At 33.9% G+C, this 20,028-nt stretch overlaps 2 protein-coding genes across 3 annotated transcripts; both read right to left on the reverse strand.

Moving 5' to 3' along the window:
* Positions 1 to 1,060: 1,060 nt before the first annotated feature.
* LOC132748424 (dual specificity protein phosphatase 12-like) lies at positions 1,061 to 6,897 on the reverse strand (the record flags this gene model as incomplete). The annotated part of the gene is given in 9 exon segments (XM_060738033.1): positions 1,061 to 1,182; positions 1,648 to 1,696; positions 2,263 to 2,467; positions 3,682 to 3,766; positions 4,515 to 4,636; positions 4,969 to 5,082; positions 5,388 to 5,521; positions 5,978 to 6,118; positions 6,650 to 6,897. Coding segments are annotated over 8 exon segments (960 nt in total), but the record flags the coding sequence as incomplete, so codon positions are not given.
* Positions 6,898 to 9,585: 2,688 nt separating this feature from the next.
* LOC132748425 (insoluble matrix shell protein 5-like) lies at positions 9,586 to 13,743 on the reverse strand. 2 transcript variants are annotated; one of them, XM_060738034.1, is made up of 5 exons: positions 13,593 to 13,743; positions 13,212 to 13,264; positions 11,086 to 11,234; positions 10,442 to 10,609; positions 9,586 to 9,774 (listed from the first exon to the last, which is right to left on the reverse strand). In XM_060738034.1, the coding sequence occupies exons 2-5, from the start codon at positions 13,262 to 13,264 to the stop codon at positions 9,716 to 9,718; spliced, it is 429 nt and encodes a 142-aa protein (XP_060594017.1). In that variant the 5' UTR covers positions 13,593 to 13,743; the 3' UTR covers positions 9,586 to 9,715. The 2 variants fall into 2 exon arrangements, with proteins under 2 accessions (XP_060594017.1, XP_060594018.1); XM_060738035.1 differs by having other exon boundaries at positions 11,086 to 11,231; positions 13,593 to 13,742.
* Between the last annotated feature and the right edge of the window lie 6,285 nt (positions 13,744 to 20,028).

Here is a 20,028-nt window from a genome sequence, read left to right on the forward strand (position 1 = left end):
AAACCGTCTTGGTCCCAGAAAAAAACAAGCTTTAATAAAGATCTTCCTTCTGTAAATTCGAACTGCTACAAGGTTTTATTTTGTTTGCATCTGTGGCAAAATGATATTATAGTCACTGACTTTAAATCACTTGTCCCTCATTGCTGTGGGTTTGAATCCTTCCAGGGACCCTGACCTTAGATTTTTCATCTGAGGAAGCTCTCTGGCTTGCCTACACAACATTGGTGGTTCTACTCTAGTGTCTGTTTGTGTATAAAATAATGCATAGGGGCACCTAATGTCTCCCTCCACCCGAGTAAAGCTGGGAAGTCAACATATGATCTTAACAGCAGGCAAATGACACCAGTCCTCCAATTTTAAAAGAATAACCCACAAATTTTGACAGTGTCAATAAAAATCTGTATTCAAAAGATACATAATTATAATTTAACTGCTAAAGAAATGAAAAGGCACAACAGCACTTACCAGTACTTGATAAGTTTTAATGTGAATATGATTCCATATTACACCTATAACAATATTTGACATACCAGTATGATAAATTATAATGACATTATGTGTATCAATGGAAACTACATAATATTTTATTATCACATTATCCGCGGCACAGGAGTGTAATAAAGCCATTTAATAAAAACGATATTACACTAGTGTAATAACACTTTGACGTGATGTCATTTGCACTATATATAAACATAGCGTTACAGCACGCTTATGTTAGCGTTACACTATAGGCGCGTCATTGAAAAATGACTCATTTTAACAGTTTACTGTTCTTATTTTATATATGTGATAAAAAGAATATTATATAATCGTGTAGATTCAATACTAAATTTATTGAACTTGTTAAATAAAACAATATTATGCTCGCCAGAGGCTCGCATAATATGATTTTATTCAACTCGTACAATAAATTTAGTATTAAACTACACTCATTCAATATCCTCTATGTACTAATATAGTTTAAAATGTTTACATTTTAATAAATGTATCAAGTTGGACTTGTAATCTCTGTCCTTCCATTGTCTTTCGATCCTGAAGGTGTGTAGCTTAAAGGCACTGAGCTTGTGTTGCTCTGTGATTGGTTCATTACAACTGGTGGGCGTGGCTTTATAAAATCGACCTTTGAACTTTGAATATGAAATGCTGGTGCAACCCAAGTTCCACACGGACATCTTTCTCCTGTGAAGAAATATTATGTAAACATGTATTGGTATACTAGAATATATATGGGACAAAAAAAATATGTTAGATTTCAAACAAATAAGGATAATATTAAAGAGACTACTACAAAAAGAGTTCACAAAGAAAAGATATGTTATATTTTAAAATCTACAAAGGTAAACCTAGTATGAATACAGTGTCATTAAAAAAACAAAAACTGGCAGTTTCTTTTACAAAAAACCAAATTGTACAGGGAATATAGCTTCCCAAACAGACTTTGTGCATTCTATTATTCAAATTCATCCTTGATAACCCTGGCTATTTACCATAATTATACCAGTTTTAAATGTAGTATATACAGAATGTGTATTGTGGGTTCTGATGATGATTACAATATGGCATATTCAGTAAGGCAATGACAGTATAGTATATAATTATACTTAGCTATTTTAAGTAAATATAAGTTATATTAATGCTACTTACCATACCAGATAAAAGAGCCAAGTTTGGAATCACACTTTGGACACATCACCTACATAGTGAAATAGAAAATAAAGCCTTGGATCATATTTCTAGGTATAGAATATCATATTTAGTGATACAATGTCCCTGTTTGACATTGTTTCCTTCAACATTGTTTCCCTGATTGGCATACAAATGTCAAAAATCTCAATAGAAAAATACAGATGATGGGGGAAAAATCATAACTTTTTCTTTTCTTCTTCAATACAAAATCTGATTATGAACTAATCAACATATGATAAGTTGCAATTGGAAGAAAGGACCTTGCCACATTGGGCATGCAAAGAATTGATACCTTCTGTGCATGCCAGAGCAGAGGCACTGTGCAAATAACAATAGAAAGGATTTCATGATCAGTCACAAGGAAAGTTACCTGCACCATCCAGGAATCGACCCCAGGTTGTCAATTCGCAGTCCAACACTCTACCTATTGAGCTAACCAGTCGACTATTGTTTTGACAATGAACTCCCTTAAACTTAATATGAATGGACTGTTCCATATCCAAATCAGGGCAAATTCATAAGACATATTCAGCAGATAAAAGGTTAACCTATATATGAACTCGATGACATTACCTTGCCTTCTAGCTGATTCACAAATCCTGCCATCCACTGGACTGGTTCTATAAATAAAGATCTACTGCAGACTGTGTCCTCTTGTTTTTCATCTGTATCACAGGCTGGTCGCTTATTTGCAGGAATTTTACTACGCCAGTCAAACGCTGCCTCACCTTGACCTTCTGTATGAGGTAGGAGACTGGAACTTTTGAATAATGCTCTTCTGAAAATCATAATCATGAAAAATTACATTTGTGAGATAATTTCAATGTTTAACATGTTAAGCTGTCAATAGCTTGTAATAAATTCAACAAACTTTGGCTGTCTTTGCTTCTTACAGTGAATAAGGTACATGGCAGGTCACAGTCCATTCGCCCCAAGTAGCAGTTTGAATATGAGACCTTTCGTGACTTACTGGAGGGTGGCACTACTGTATGTGTAGAAATATTCGCGGGCTTCAAATTTTCGCGATCTTCGCGGTGACATTCGATCCGCGAATTCATGTTCAGCGCGAATATTTCGACGCCAATAATTTCTTAATAGTCATATTTTCACGCATCTATAGAACAATGTATATCAGTGTGTTCACGGCCGCCATCCGTGATACTTTCAAAGAGTGATTTTACTGTTGTGTAAACTGTAAGGTAACATTCAGCTCTGTATATAACCAGTTTGTTAGTGTATTATTGTTTGACTGATATGATTATCGGATTCTTGTATAAGTATATATCACGCTATTTATTTCATAGTCTGAGTAATGAATGTCTTGACATCAGGTCAGATTCTGTTTTGTTTTTCTAAACAAACAATACAAATAACACAAACATTAACGATTTTAACTCATGAAAACATGGAAAACAAAATACAGTTACTCAGTCAACATTTTAACAAAATCAGTGAAAAGATTATGATCTCATTCAGTGCTGTTTAAAACTGTGAAAAATCACGCGTTAACGGACATTCTTTTGTTTGCAATAATCTTTCCGCTAGACAAATTGAATGTCTTTATTCTGTACAATAGGGTATTGTTTGACACCAGGTGTTGAAAATAACTGTGAAGTCCCACAATGATTACAGTAAAAAGTATGTAAAATAAATGAAGGCTGCTTGCGAAAACCATTGCCTTAACGTGTAAAGTAATTTCCCTTATTTTTTAACCTGATGGGTGTGCGCGAATTTATGATTTTAGCAGTCACCTCCGCGAATTCAAAATAGCGCGAATATATGTTTATACCCCCAAAGTGAACCTTTCCGCGAAAATTTGCTTCCGCGAATTTAAATACACATACAGTATTTGTTGTGACATACTCAATGGGTGGCGCTTTTTGTCGTGATTTACTTTGGAGGGTGGCACTACCTGTCATGACATGGGTAGAATCTGTTGCTGCCAGCAGACTAATAAAGGATTAAAATGAGAACATGTAGCTCAGTTTATACCTGCATTTCTTACATCTGTAGTAATTCTCTGTTTTATTTGTGCCGACATCCTCAGCAAGGTCACTTTCTTTTACTTCTATACTACCTGTAATAGTAAGTCATTTCATATGATTATATGGCAGGTTTGGCTGACTTAATTAAAAACATTAAAGCCCATGGATTAAGTGATATAGGTACATCGGGATGAACCCTAAGTTTTTTTTTTTAAACAAAATTCAAAGACATTTATTTTAAATCTTTACAATGTTCAAAAGTGGGAAAAGTCAACTACAAAATTTTGGTTGTTGGATTTTGCTAACTACCCTAAAAAGTTGTTAACATTTGCTAACTATTTTTAAAGGGTTAATAAAAAGCATAAATATAAATGGGTTCTTGATCTAATATTTGTACTGATCAATTTAAAAAAAATGATCACATTAGTGTTCATGCCCTTTAACCCATCTTTAAAACCTTTCAAATCAAATACAATTTCCCAAAGAATTAAATACAAAACTTTTTAAAAAAAAAAAAATGCAAAAAAAAATAAAACAAGAGTTGCAAGTAGGATAACATGCATGACAATTTCTTGTTTGTGGTAGTACAAGAGCCTATTTGCGAACGACTATGATGTTATGAAAAAAAAACATAATTCTACTGTTTTAGAATTTTCATGATATATTTCAATACATATTTATGACTTCATACATTTTAAGGTAATACTATGATGTTATGAAAACAACATAATTTTACTGTTTTTTTTTAATTTTCATGAAATATTTCAAAAGATATAGCTTTATACACTTTAATGTACTAAATAAAAAATCTAAATCTAATGATTATCATATATTTAATACCTGACTGTATATTTTGAGCCATCACTTCAAGCTTGTACTGTTTATAAGCCGCATTATTAGAATCTAGTGAATACCCAATCTGTTCAAACAGCTCTAACTGCCTCATGAATCCTTCATTTGGTCTGTAAAACAAAATATTTTTCCACTGTATATTATACTAATTCTTATTTTCCTTTTTTTAAATACATACTAATTCTTATTTCCCATTGGTTAAATATATACTATTTCTTATTTCCCACAAAAAATATACTAAGTCTTATGTTCTTATATACATTGTACATGTGTAAATATACAAATAATCTTATTTCCAACTGAATAAAATATCATAATATTTTTTTACCCTGTATCTTTCACAAAATCTATTTTTTTACACTGCATCTATATACATACAATGTATACTAATGTAACATAGAGTCTTAGATTTTTGTAAAGTTATACTGCATACAGGACATACTTTATCTTTTTCCTATACTGTTTCACTATATGCATGGCCACCTCCAGAGGTATTTTGCTCTTATACATTAAATATCCCACAGCTATGGTAGAACTACGTGACATACCTGCAAGACTGAAAACAGAAGAAATGCAATATCAAAAATATTGGCAAATAACTTAAAAAGTATGGTGGTGATCCCCATAATTTTTTCATCAATTTGTTTTGATTATAATTCTCTTAAAACATGCACAATTTAAGGAAATGTTCACTACAAGTTTAAATTTTCCTTCTTTGCCTTTGTAACAGCTTACTTAAATTTTCAATAAGGAGCCTAATACCTCAACTTAGCTATAAAATTGTGTAGCTCATATAATCAGCTATGAACTTACCAAGAATTCAGAAGTAGCTAAAACCTATCAAGCTAGCTATGAACTTACCAATGAATTAAAACTTTTCCATTCTGTTTGTCTGCCTCATCAATAAAGTTAAACATGTGTTCAAACTGTGACAATAAGTCTGTAGTCTCCATATCAAGACATTGGTGGTACAGGTACCTAAACATCCCATTCTCCTTCAAGTACAAAATGAATGATACATTATAAAATTGATATGATGCATCATCTTATGATTCTGGGCTTAAATTCGGCCCCATTCTCTTTCACATGTAATACATGATTATTATGAAAGTTAAGTTGAATGTTCATTAATGAATATACAAATAGTTATTGGGGAATTTTAAACAAGAGCTGTCAGTAGGACAGCAAAATGGACTATTTAGTAATAATTAATAGTGCTTAATACTAGTAAAACAAAAGCCTGGATAATATAAGAATTAACAAAAGAAGATTTAATTTGAAAAGAATACACAACATAGTTATCAATCTTGGATATTGACCAAATAATTCTGTATGTTTACAAAGTGTCATATTTCATAGTATGGTGTACATAACAAAAAAAATATTTTAATTTTTTCCTATTCAATAATAATGAAAAATAAAAAAAGATTTTTTAGGAACAATTACTATACCTCTATCCATTTCAATGGATATTTATCTACGGTAAGGATATGTGTAATTCCAGCTTCATTGCTTTTTTGTAGTGACTCAGCGTCTTCTCTGTCACCTATATAAATACACATGTCTCCAACTCTATCCATTATTGTGCGGATCTGGAATATATTCTGCAAATTTTAGATTAACATTACAAATAAGCTTAAGTAGAGTAAGACAGAATATTACAGGACAAGTAACAATCAAATACATTAGTGGCCAAATGTTAGCGTCCAAGGCCGTTACAGGTGAAGGCATGATAGAGTCTGCAGTTAGCAGACACCCTTGAGAGGGAAAGTAAGAGGCATAGAAAACTCCCTCAGAAAGAGACAGGAGTTCCATTTGTTCCTACACTGACGATGTTGACAGTTCATTTTGCAGTACGAAACTGTATGTAAGACAAAGAGTCCAGAAATATTATGATATCATTCAGCAGGTATTTATTAAACATTTAAAGCTGGAACATAAAATGTACATGTACATGTATGCCACATATTAGAGAGACAAATAACTTAATAAGGTCTTCAGATTCATATTTGAATTTTTATATTTGTGACCTCAGATAAACATAGCACAAATCACGCTCATGTGTTGTAGTGATAAATCATATCATTTGCAATGAATTAAGCTGTCGTTATAACAAATCTCACTTTTATTTTTATATCCAAAAATATTATCTCCGGCTACCCTGCCACTTTTTCGCGAAAACAAATTATTTTTACAGCCAAAGCAAATTTTTAGCCTTGCATTAATATTGTCAGAAAAGACTTAAGTCTTAGTAGTATATTTTATAAGTTATAAATAAAAATGTAATTAACAGATCTAACAAAATAAGTAAGTTTCGTGGTGATTGAGAAATCGGTTTGCTATGTATAAAACCCGTCAATGACACGTCCCATTTTGGTTATTGACCACTAAATAATAAGAAAGTTGAACACTACTAAATACCTTTCATGGCTTTCACAGGTGGTGTCACCCCGGTACGGAATTAGACCCAGCCCGTTGTAGTCTAGAAAGTAGTTCTTTTAAATTTTGAAATGGCCTATTTCATATCATCTTAATTGATACTGGTTATATTTTAAGTATATCTTTAGTTATTATGTACATGAAGTTTCATTTCTGAGTACTTTAAAGGTTGTTTTTGGTGTATTTTTGCAGGATTTCATTTCTGGGTGGAAGGTTTCATGAGGCACTATGCACAAGAATACACACCAGTTACTATTTGGAATATTCTATAGTGATTACAGAAATTAAAAGCTGCAGAAAAACTCCAAGGGCTAATGTATTATTTTTTTGTGCTAAATTTACTTGGACTGCATTGGTGTTTAAAGAAATGGTCATGAAGTTTCGGTACCGGATTTGTTTTGTCCAGAATTTAGCCTTAAATGTGATGGATTTACTATAGGATATATGGGTCGAAAATTCAGTAGGCCGTGTCCAGGTGTAAACAATTATGCGACTGTAAGACACAAAAGACAAAATTGCCAGTGCTTTATGCTTGTTTTTGAATAATTATGTTTTTTCCTTCCGTCTGTATAAGACATACTTTTAAAAGCTATCTTTATCATTTTTTAAAAGGAACGGTTAAACAAAACACCCGTATACATTTTATTAGCTCTGCATCTAAACTTAAATTAAAGAACAATGTGTATATACGTAACGCTATACATATATGAGTAGTTTGCCAGTAGGTGGAGCTTAACTGTATTGTTTATTATGAATCACTACACCTTCCATCAATTTTTTTACGGATTACGTGTTGGCATTGGTTAAAAAAGTTTACAAAAGTGAAAAATGAAACTTTGTACATACTGCATAGTAGGATTGATGAATTAGTTCGCTGATATTGAGAGCAGTAGAGGCAGAGTGACAATTGGTTTTCAAATCAAAAGCATTCAAAAATGCAATTACTGTAACTTATATATATATGAACATTAATTGGTAATGTTTTGCTGTCGGGTAAAATGCATATTTTTACGAATCTGGAGATGTAGCTATGTATTTGTAGCTATATGTTGTGATATTATTTCATAGAGCATTATTAAACGGGCTCTTGGTCTTCTGAATTCGTTGTATGCATGGGCAAATTATCACTTTCTATTATTTTTAGAAGTGCAGTGTATCAAATACTCTTTCTAGAGGGTGCAATAGGGGTTTAAATCTTTATAAATATTCATTTGTACTTTCCTTGTGATGATAGGTACACGGTGTGATTGTTCCATTCCATGTCCTACTTTCACCATCCTTAAGACGCTTAGGAGGCTGAATTCTTCTTCTTCGTCTTCTTATTTCTTTGTTTGTTTGTTGCATTTCATTGTTTGTACTTGGGGGTCACCGACCTCGTTTTCGAGCTATTGGCCTTTTTGTTATTTTATGTAATTTCAAAGGTAGATACATTAGCCTTATAAACCGTATTTTTTGCAACTGGTTTATGCTTTTTATTTTATTCTCGATCACAATACCAAATTTCATGGAACTGTTTGTTTTTTCCCTTCTTTCAGTAGGTAGACTGAACACTCTTATTAAAAGGGCCATGACATAGTTTTAAGTAAAAATGAAACTTTAAACAGACAACATTCGCCATTTGTTTTTAGATTTTGCATATTCACTATAATGAAAGTCAATTACAGGAAATGCAAAAACAATAAGAAATTGCTTACTTTGATTTTGAATTATTTATCCTTGAAGAAAGCACACAGAGCAAATAACTTGAAAATGAGGTCGGTGACGCCGATTGTGCTAGTACATGTCCATCTTTCGATCACAATATAGCCATTAATCATTTTAAGGAAACTGACTAAATAAAGAAGTCGGAAAATAATGAAACGACACGGGTGTGCATGGCTGGTCTTGGTCAAGACTGATCGCATTTGTTGCCAAGAGTTCATGCAATTGTATTAATGAATTGATCTGGCATAATTTGAATTTCCACCTGATGCATTTTGAAATGTTTTCTGGTCAAGTGATATCATAGTCGAAACTGTTGACATACATTAAGATACTTTTTAAACTTTTTTCAATACTCGCAAAATTATCGCAAAAACAATTAGAAATAATAACGCCCTAATAAACGATAAAACAATTTCAATGTTATTTCCTTTTATTTTGAACTTGATGTATAAACTATGTATTATTGCAAAGTATATTAAACACGCTACATGTAAGTGGCTCATAGGCATGGTTCGGGCGCTAACTATAACTTTGCCCGTCCTTTTTCGCAAATGAGCAGATTTGGGCCGTTTTTTTGGGGATCCAACAACCCTTTTTGGGAAAAAAGAAGGGCCGCGCGTATGGTGAGGGGCGACTAGCTAGTGGGAAAACGTGCGGGGTAGTTTTAAAATTTTCTTGCAAAATACTAATCTTTCCCCGCCCTTTATCTTTTCCCCCTTTCCCGGGCTAGAGCCCTAACCCGGGGTTTCTGAGTTTTAGCAAAAAACCCTAGCGCCCCAACCCTGCCCTAGATGGAAGCAATTATTATTCAAATCGTTTATATATATTTTTTTCTTTTTCAGCTTATTAATACCTTTCTTAATCGAAAAATCACTATAAAAATATAAAACAACAACAACAACAACAACAAAACATGGGTTTTTCCAAATGATTTATGTAATGATTTTGGCTCCTAATTTTTCATCATCATCATTCTTTTATTTAATTCTCAAAATATATATCAATACAAAAAAAATCATTGTGATCACGTGGGCATCAAATGGGTTTCATGATGACAGACTGAACCAAACATTTACAAATTCTGCTTCCGAAATCTTCCCGTCCACTGAAATGTTGAAATTAGAGAATGAAAATCCAGTGATAGAATAAATGGCATTAGAAAACACAACTACAAAAGCAACAACAAAAATGGAAGAAAACAATGGAAAATTGCGCATTGGTATATTTCTTCGTGGTCTGGGTTGCTTAGGCTGACCTCTTAATCTATGCTATTTTGGCTGATAATGAAACCATATAAACAATATAAAATTATATACGGCCGTAGTCATTTTATGAGATTAATTATTTGTATCTCTAATAAAGGACGTTTAAGCAATATAATTCGTTATAAAAACTTTTAGTCATGACATTTTGGCAGGTTATATGGCCACATATGACCGGTTGTTTGCGATATAACCCTCGCCTATCGACTCATGTTATATATTTATCCAAACAACCGTTTATAATGCCATATAACCTGTCAAAAATCTATTGGAAAATAATATTTATACCGTTAAACCTGTGAACAAAGGCAATCCAATTGAAATACAAATAATACTGTCTTTATAGACAAGTTGTCTTTATTTGGAGGTAATGTCATTTCATTTGATCAATGCAAAGTTAACAAAAATGTTCTTTATTTGCAGGGTTATCTTTATTCAGAGTTGGTCTCTTAAACACAGGGTTTGACTGTATTTACTAACATGCATGTGGATACAATGTATTACACTTACTATCTCGATCAAAGTAATAAAACAGCCTGGTGTAATCCGGTTCACGTGATATGCGGCCATCTTTGTTTGTGTCTGCACGATGGAACAACGTGATAGCGTGGTCAAGATCTCCAAGGTGTAGTATTGACCAGTGAGCTATAAACTCTGTTTCATCAACAATGCCATCCCCTTGTAACAATAAATATATAAATTTCTATCAAAACCAAGTAATTATCTTCTTATCATATGTTTCTTAAAACTAGTTTTTTTTTAAACAAAATTTAATGACACATTCATACGATATTCACCTTTTGTTTTGTTTTAAAAAAAAAACTAATAAAAATAAGAAAAAACGTTTGGTCGTGATAAACCATCTATGTCTAAAACATATTTGCCATTTATGTCTAAAACATATTTAACAATTATGTCTAAAATATATTTACCATTTATATCTAAAACATTTACCGTCGTTTTAGACATATTCAACATTAATATCTAATCATTTACCATTTATGTCAAACTTTTTTATCATTATTTATGTAATTTTCTTTTTTAAATATTTATCTCTAAATCATTCAGTATAAATGTTTTACTAAATGATCAGTTATGTCAAACTTATTTGCTATTATGACAAACTTGTTTAACATTAATGTCTAAATTCTTACCGTTTATGTCAAATTTCATGAATATATCCGACATTTCATCGACTGTTAGAAATCCATCAGGCGTCCTATTGGTCTCAGCAACCATAAATATCGCACGTGCCAAAGGGTCATCAGGAATAACCGGCCGTCCTGGGTGGCATTGGACACTGCTAAAAGTATGAAAGAGTAAGTAACTAAGATAAATTTAAAGAAACATTTTTCAAAATGGTAAAATGGGTTCTCTGAAGATTCATTTATTAAGTTATATACACTTAACGAAACTTATAAGTACCCCAAAAACAAACTTGCATTAAACACGTGTTATTTTAAAAATATGCACATTAGATAATGATTATATGTAATGCCCCAATTTGTCGTCTGCTCAAAATGAATTTATGCGAAATTAATCATGCAAAACCATACTTTTAGAGTAGTCGTTGAAAATCGAAAACGAGCACGTGCACTTCGTGCAACTGACAATAATGACCAATATCAACATGTATCGATGGAGTGTAGATGTGCCTTACATAAAAACACAAAACATGGCTCGTATGTCGTTTCAAGAACGTGCAATCGCTATTGGACTTTTAGAAGCCGGGCGTCTCATGAGCAGGTATGTGGTTCAATACCCATTGTTCGTTTTATTGCATTTCAGTGCATGCATTCTACGACAAGCCCGTTGCATATCAGTATTATGAACCTTGTAATCCTTTGGGGTTTTTTCTAGGTTGCCCGAAGAATGCGTGTTACAAAGAAGTCTATTACTAGATTGGCCTCAAAGTACAGACGTATCGGAAGTGTCGCCAATCTTCCGAAGAGACCACGTAGAAGAGTGACAACACGCAGACAAGACCGGTTTATGGTTTTATCGCACCTCCGCCAGCGGAAGCGCACATCAGTAGAAACAGCAAGGGTGACATTTGGGACTCATGGACGGCCTATCAGCAGCAACACAGTCCGATCGCGCCTCAGATCCGTTGGTATTCGTGCCAGACGGCCGTATCGGGGAATTGTACTGCGTGGACACCACCGTCGTGCACGTGTCCGCTGGGCGAGGACTGATCTGAGATTCACACGTGCGGACTGGGCACAAGTCTTGTTTACCGATGAGTCCCGTTTCAATGTTCTGGGAAATGATGGGAGAACCCGTGTGTACCGCCGACGTGGTGAGCGTTATGCTGATGCGTGCGTCGTAGAAAGAGATCAGTTCGGCGGTGGCTCCGTAATGATATGGGCTGGAATTTCACTCCACGTGAAAACACCACTTGTTGCAATTCAAAGGAACTTAAATGCAGCTCGTTACCAGAACGAAATTCTTCTCCCCGTTGCCATTCCCATTATTCAACAGAACAGGGGCATGACACTTATGCAAGACGGGGCAACGAGCCACACTGCACGCACAACACGGGCACTCTTGCAACAGCAGAATGTCAACGTATTGCCCTGGCCGTCAAAGTCGCCCGATCTCAACCCGATTGAGAACATATGGGATGAACTTGGCCGGCGTGTCTACACAGGCCCGAATGCACCCACCAACCAAAGAGAACTACACAACGGACTAATGCAAGAATGGGCTAATATCCCAGTGGCTTATTTTAGAAATTTCATTATGTCAATGCGATCACGGTGCTTAGCAGTAATTAACGCAAACGGTGGACATACACGATACTGACTTCATAAGACTCTGGTGCGAATTTGTGTACTGGTAGTGATCTCGGTTTATGATCTTTTTTGTTAAGTTTGAGTTGTTTATAAATGAATTTTTGTTATGAAATGTTAAAAATATAATTAAACTTTACACAGCATAAGTTTTAAATATTTGCGTTAATCATATCATAATTTATGCTAAAAACTATAACTGGGGTACTTATAAGTTTCGTTAAGTGTATATAAAAAAACCTTAAAAATCAATCAATCAATCACTCAATCCGAATTGAATTGAATCGAATAGCATCGAATCGATCAGATCAAAACAAGTCAAACTCAAATTCAAAACCAAATAAATCAATTTATCTATCATTCAATTAAATGTACTAGAATAAATAAATGCATAAATAAATAGATAGAAAAATAAATGTTAATAAAGAAATAAATAGATAGATAAGATTAAATAAGATAAATAAATGACAAGAAGAATATATACGTACCTTAGCCAAACTGCTACCAAGGTGAGAGCCCCTATATGCACGTATGTCCACATCTATGTAACAGAGAAATAGGAGTATATAAACAAGGGCTTGTATAGTGTATGCATCAAACAATTTATTATGAGGGGTGCTTTGTTTCAAAAACCACCAAAATTATGTAATGAAAAGATGCTTGGCTTCAGAAAGCACCAAAACGAAGGTTGGTTTCAGAAAGCATATATCTAACAATGTTAAACTTACACAAATCACCTAAAAACAATGTTACGAGGACCTGCCTTGTTTACAAAATGCTGTTCATAATCTATTTGTTATTCTTAAATCTTAAATAAAGTGATTTACCAATAAGAATGACAAACGACATAAATGCAACAATTGTCTTACCTTCACTTTAAACGTCCACAAACAATTCACTGACGTTTTGGGTATTAATATCCGTGAGAATAGGCACAGATGCTCTGACAGTACGATATTGTCGCCTGCTATCAACAGGAACTAAAAATCCTCCTAAACATTTTGATAAATCGTCACTACCGATAAGGTCAAAAGGCATTCGAATTGATTCATTTGAATTAAATGAAGGACAAACAAAAGTATAAAACATTTCTTTGGTTTTTCAAACGAGAAGACAATTAAAATTTTACAATAAGTTTGCTATTACGGGTAACGAGCAATTTTAGGATAGTAGTGTTGTTGTTGGTGATGGTGATGATGATGATGATGAGGAGGAGGAGGAAAATAATGATGATAATGAAAATCATCATATGATGATAATGTTGTAGATGATGATGATAATGATGATGCTGATGATGATGAATCTATAATGATGATAATAATAATAATTATAGTTACAATGATGTTGATTAGATGATGATTCAGATGATGATAAAAATGATCATGATGAAAATGATGTTGATGAAAATGGTGATGGTGGTATAAAAGTGATGATTATGATGATACGATGACGATAGTGCTGCTGATGATGAACAGATAATAATGGTGACACAATATGGTAATGAAGAGCTAAGATTATGTTGATGAATAAAAATCTGCTGCTGCTACTACTGTTGTTGAAGATTCCTTCTTTATCGTTTCATAGCAGTTTCACTATATGCGTACAAAACATTAAATTTCTTCTATAGTCTTACATTCATAACCACATATACAAATATCTCTGGCCTAATTTTAACAATTCATCATTTGAGGCCTTTGTTTATGCTTTCTTTTAAAACCCGTTGACTTCACACTGATATGTCATCTAAGTTAACTTTGTGGTTCATTGCAGTTAATGCTCATTAATTCTGTTCACCTTATTAGTTATTCAAATCATATTTTCTTCAAATTTTTATGATCAATTAAAATCTATGAATTCACATAACATCACATCGTAGTGAATAATGTCAACTTCAACTGTTTAACTTTTTTTATTGCCTTAATACGGTTTATTAATTAGAACATAGTCTAAAACATTGAGTCGAATACCATAAAGATAAATTATTTTAACAAAAGTGACAAACAAAATCTAAAGGCAATTGCATCTTAAAACAACCTATACAAACTTTATAGTGTGTATTGAGGGGGAGGGTTGGGGATGGGGGTTAGAGGGCAGTGTTCTGTGGTTCATGGTCGAATTCGTCTGGTCGCTGACTTGCCTATTGGATTGTATGGGGTTTGTGTGTGGGTTCGAACCTTGCTGATGAAGGTCACTGCCGACACGTGCATATGAGTAATGCCCATGCGATCTTCCTCAAACCAGTATGTTTGGAAATTTTGAGTTAGACATATATCTACTCCCATCTCCTTGTCCAAGCAACCTGTCCCCTCCCCCCGCCAATACAGCCATACCAATACATAACCAGACAATCAGGAGATAGTTTCATATAAGCTTTAAGCCTGAATGCAATTTGAGCCGCGTCATGACAAAACCAACATAATGGGTTTGCGACCACCATGGATCCAGACCAGCCTGCGCATCCGCGCAGTCTGATCAGGATCAATGCTGTTCGCTGTCAGTTTCTCCACTTGTAATAGAGTTGGTAAGCGAACAGCATGGATCCTGATCAGACTGCGCGGATGCGCAGGCTGGTCTGGATCCATGCTGGTCGCAAACCCACTATGCTGGTTTTGTCGTGACGCGACTCATTTATATATTGTAATTTTGTCTGTAAATATTGAAGAAGAAATAAATATTGTTTAAACCAACGAGACAAACAAACTCCTTTTATTAACCAATGTAACAAGTGTTATGTTACCAAAGCCATCTATTATACAAACAAGATAATAAAAAACGTCATCCGTCTACTGTTGTAAAGTGTCTCGATCAAGTAGATAAACAAATTTGTCAAAATAGTTCTTCGTTTCCGAGTTGAAAATTTCGCTTTTTTCAATTTTCAAGGACAGATAACTCACAATGCCTTATTTCTAAAAGCATGTAGTTGACTTCCACTGAAGAGATTGCGCAAAATGTCAAGAATTGGTAATGAGCGGTTTGTTTGTTATTTTTCCCTTACTTGAAACTATGCCAATTTTCTTTAGAAAAGGCCTCCTAATTTTAAAGACAGTTTAGTTGACTGAAAGGTACGGAAATATATGAAATTATGTATTCTATGGTGGCACAAAGGTGACACATGTGTGTGTTTTTTATCTAGTGCGCACAAGATACTAAGTCGTGCGCACGAGATGATTAAGTGGTGCGCACGAGATACTATGTCGTGGCCACAAGTTACTATGTCCTGTGCATAAGATATTCAAGTGGTGCGCACGGACTACTATGTCGTGGCCATGAATAATTTAGTTGTGTGCATGAATTACTTTGTGGTGCGAACAAGATAATTAAGTCGACATTTTTTTTATATTTTGTGTCAGCCTTTCACTTACACGCATGTTTAATTTATTAATAACTGCTGAATATTCAGCTAAACCCGCGGTATGAGTCACAAAAAGAGTTCTTCTTTTACTAATGCGCGAGTTATTCTAAAGTCACGAAAAACTTTTGATCTGTTAATAAAAATGTTTTGTTTAATGGGGAAATATTTATTTCCTGCTTATAATTTCTATGAATTATTGAGCTTACTCCTTAATTATAGCATAATTTGCTGTCCTACTTTTTCGACAGCGGTAAAACGTTTAGCAGTTATTTGCATAATTGCGCAATAATACTACGGGGCTACAGCGTTTTTATCAATCAAATACGTTTATATTTTAACTTGGATAACTTAATTTGAAATTGAAAAGGCTAAATATGGAAGTTTTTAAGATATCCCGACGAAGTATGGGAGTTTCATAGGATCAAATTCATGTACTATTTCGAGGGCTGTTCGGTTGAATAATTAGAATAATTCTATCATATAAATTGAATAAAAAGAAGAAAATATTTGAAACTAAAATTTTTCCAAGAAATTAAATATGATATAACTAAAATTTTATAGCGAACTAAAAAGCCAACGAAATCCCATGTGTAGATGACATAGCTCTGAACGCGCCTGAGGGCGCGTCCGTCGCAAAAATGGGAGCTTAAAAAGTGCTTTTTATAAATTCTTCGGGTAAGATAAAACTTGCAAATATGAAAGTCTTACCATTGTCAGATTGGTCGGCTGTTCAAGTGTTTGCAACCCATCACATTACCCTTCCCATTACAAATAGAATAAGTCAAAAATAGAAATTACATGCATACTTTGACAAAAAAATGCCCCTATGTTAAACCGTTAATATTTGAAAATAAAGTGTGAAATATATCGCCAATATCTAACGTATATAAAACGTTTTTGAAACGTTCATGTTTTGCAAAAATAAAATAATTCTATCATATAAATTGAAAAAAAAGAAGAAAATATTTGAAACTAAAATTTTTCCAAGAAATTAAATATGATCTAACTAAAATTTTATAGCGAACTAAAAAGGACGTTACCTGATTCCCCACATGATTTGCGTTACTATTGTCGTATATAAACCAAATCAAGACATAGCTGCTTAAATAGCCTACTTATCAATTACGATTAGAATATGGGATATTTTAGTCTGCCCTTTTTGTTAAGGGCGGACAATTCTCTTTCTCCCTTTGAAGGGGAAACTTTGTCCCTTTCTCGTACGAGAAAGGGAATCCTGTGATGCGTGTATGTGGTCGCATGGTCGAAAAATTATAATGAAATGGCATCGTTTTCAAAGATGTCTGGGTACATAACAGTCTGGTACAATGATAATGTTATTAAAAAATCTTATGAAATTGTAATAAGGAGTTTTAAAAGCCAAATTAGTATTTAGATATTTTAAAAGCCTAATAAGGACTTTTTCACTTTTATTATAGAGCTATATAAGCCTAATTCTTCTAATTTAGAGAGATAAAAATTGAAACCTAATTTGAACTTTGTACCTGATAATTAGTTTTTTATAGTTATAACAAATAAGCAGTTCATTTTTCTTGATATGTTTCTAAAAACATCTAATTCGGACATGTATAGTCCTAATAAGTTTTTAGACAATAATTGAAATAAAGTATCTTTTTCTCATTCGTATTTAGGAGAATGGGCGTCCTAACTAGGCTTTAATAACTCTTATTTAATAGTGAAAATGTCCTAATTAGACTTTTAAAACTCCTAAGAAGTAACAAAGTGGTGATAAGGCTTTTAAAACTACTTTTTACGATTTCAAGATTTTTAGAACATTAAGATTTTGCACCTGACGATTCCGTACAAAAACACCTTTGAAAACGTTGTTTTCTTTCTTTCTTTCTTTTTAGACATATTCGGCCATGTGGCCACAAACATGCATCGATGACATGCAAAGGAAGTAACTTAGCGACATTTTACGGCAACAATTTGTTGGTAATTAGCGGTGGTTGCGGAATTTTGCGACAAAAGTGCGACATTTAGAGGCAAGTGTTGCATTAAGCGTCGTTGTGACATATAAGTTAACGGCGCCCCTGTGCGCACCACTTAGTATCTCATGGCCACGATATAGTATCTCGTGCGCACGAGATAAATAAACACGCACAAATGTCATCTCTTTCTGACCAAGAATGAAATGAATTTTTTTTATAACGAATATATTATACTGCATACAAAATTCTTGTGTTGAGTATTAAATGTAAACGATGAAGACGTAATTAAATTGCCGAATGTTTAAAATATTGCAGTATTATAGAAATAGCCGGAGTACGAACGGGAGATTGTTGCATGGATATCCATAAAATGATTGTATAAAGTACGTATAAAACAAGACCTTTTAAATCAACTAAAACAGCAATTCAACATTTAAATGGGCATTATAACCACAAATAGTCTGTTAAAGCGCCAACGCTCGCCAGTCTTCTTCTGTGACAGGTCCGGGATTCGTACTGAACAGCGAAAGCTGCTTTTTAGATGGACCCTCATTCAACACAAACTACTAGAGTTTACCTAGATCTAGCTGGTAGTTTTATTATATATAATAGCTGTGATAGGACGAAAGAAGTTAGGTGCAACGAGACGAAGTACACAATGTACATACGAAAAAAGTCCGCATAAAGTTCGCGGAAAACAATAATTTGTTACTTTGTCGTGTTCAACCAGGACATTATAATACGTTCATCTATGCCATGCTAGATTACATTTTAATATGCAATAGTATGCTGGCACCATGTAGCTGAATTAGTCTCTTCTAGGAAAATTTGAACTTCACTGATGAGAAAGTGGTAGTAGTTTTCACTCGTTTTCAGGATCACGACAGTAAGCCACATTGAATTTACCCACAGTTCAGCCACCGCATCGTTCCTAGGCAGGCAGTCAAACAGCTTATCAGTACTAGTTGCCTTCACTTTCGCAAGGAACTGTAAGCTCTGTACATGCCAGAGCTAAGGTACAGTGCGAATGACCGTAGAAAGGATTCCATTATCAATCACAACGTCCGGGAATCCAACCTGAGTCGCCCGATTCGCAGTCCAACGCACTACCTATCGAGGTACCAGGACGGCTTGGTCAATGATGAGATTCGAACATGCATGAATGAATAGATGGTAAGTTAAAGTTTGGGACATTAACCATTTGATTGCGGAGAAATCTTTAGTTATCTGGGAAAGCGTCTGAAACCTCTCCGACCACGTATGTTTTAAACATGAATTTCAGAAAAATGGGTAACACGGCATTTTCTTTATAAATGAATATGGTATCAAATTAGGAATAAGAAAAAAACACACCAAATAAATCAATTCTTATAGCGGTTGGATTGATTTGACATAGTTTATGCGGTCAGGGTGTTTTCTTATTATTTCCTTAACATAACGTAAATAACTTTGATTATATCGGTTAATAGTTTATCGCAATAGAACAAAAACGCGGGTATTGCGATATGACAGGTGCAAATACCCGCATTATTGTGTTTTATATCCGCTTTATTGTCCACACTTATAAAAACAATTTGTCGTTAATTTGATGAAAGACGCGATGAGATTTTATCATCCGGTGTTAATTTGAGACTAACATTGAGCGGGTATAGTTCATTCGTAAACTCCATTGTCATCTGGATATGTAAAAGAAAGAAATCTTTTTAACAGTATTCAAATGGATGCCATTGTCACATCACTTTAAATTGTAGAATTTAATTCGCATTACACAGACAAAACAAATGATGTCGAAGAAGCATGAAAGAACCCTTATATCGCACCTCAGAGGCACAAAGAAGTCCTAAATCTCTCATTAGAGAGACACACAGAAGTCCTAAATCTCTCATTAGAGAGACACAAAAAGTCCTAAATCCCTTATCAGAGAGACCAAGGAAGTCCTAAATCTTTCATCAGAGAGACACAAAGAAGTTGTAAATCCTTCATCAAAGTGGTAAAAAGAAGTCC

Source organism: Ruditapes philippinarum, unplaced genomic scaffold, assembly GCF_026571515.1.
Source record: "Ruditapes philippinarum isolate M1 unplaced genomic scaffold, ASM2657151v2 ctg12724_1_1_1_1, whole genome shotgun sequence".
In the NCBI taxonomy this organism is placed as follows: domain Eukaryota; kingdom Metazoa; phylum Mollusca; class Bivalvia; order Venerida; family Veneridae; genus Ruditapes; species Ruditapes philippinarum.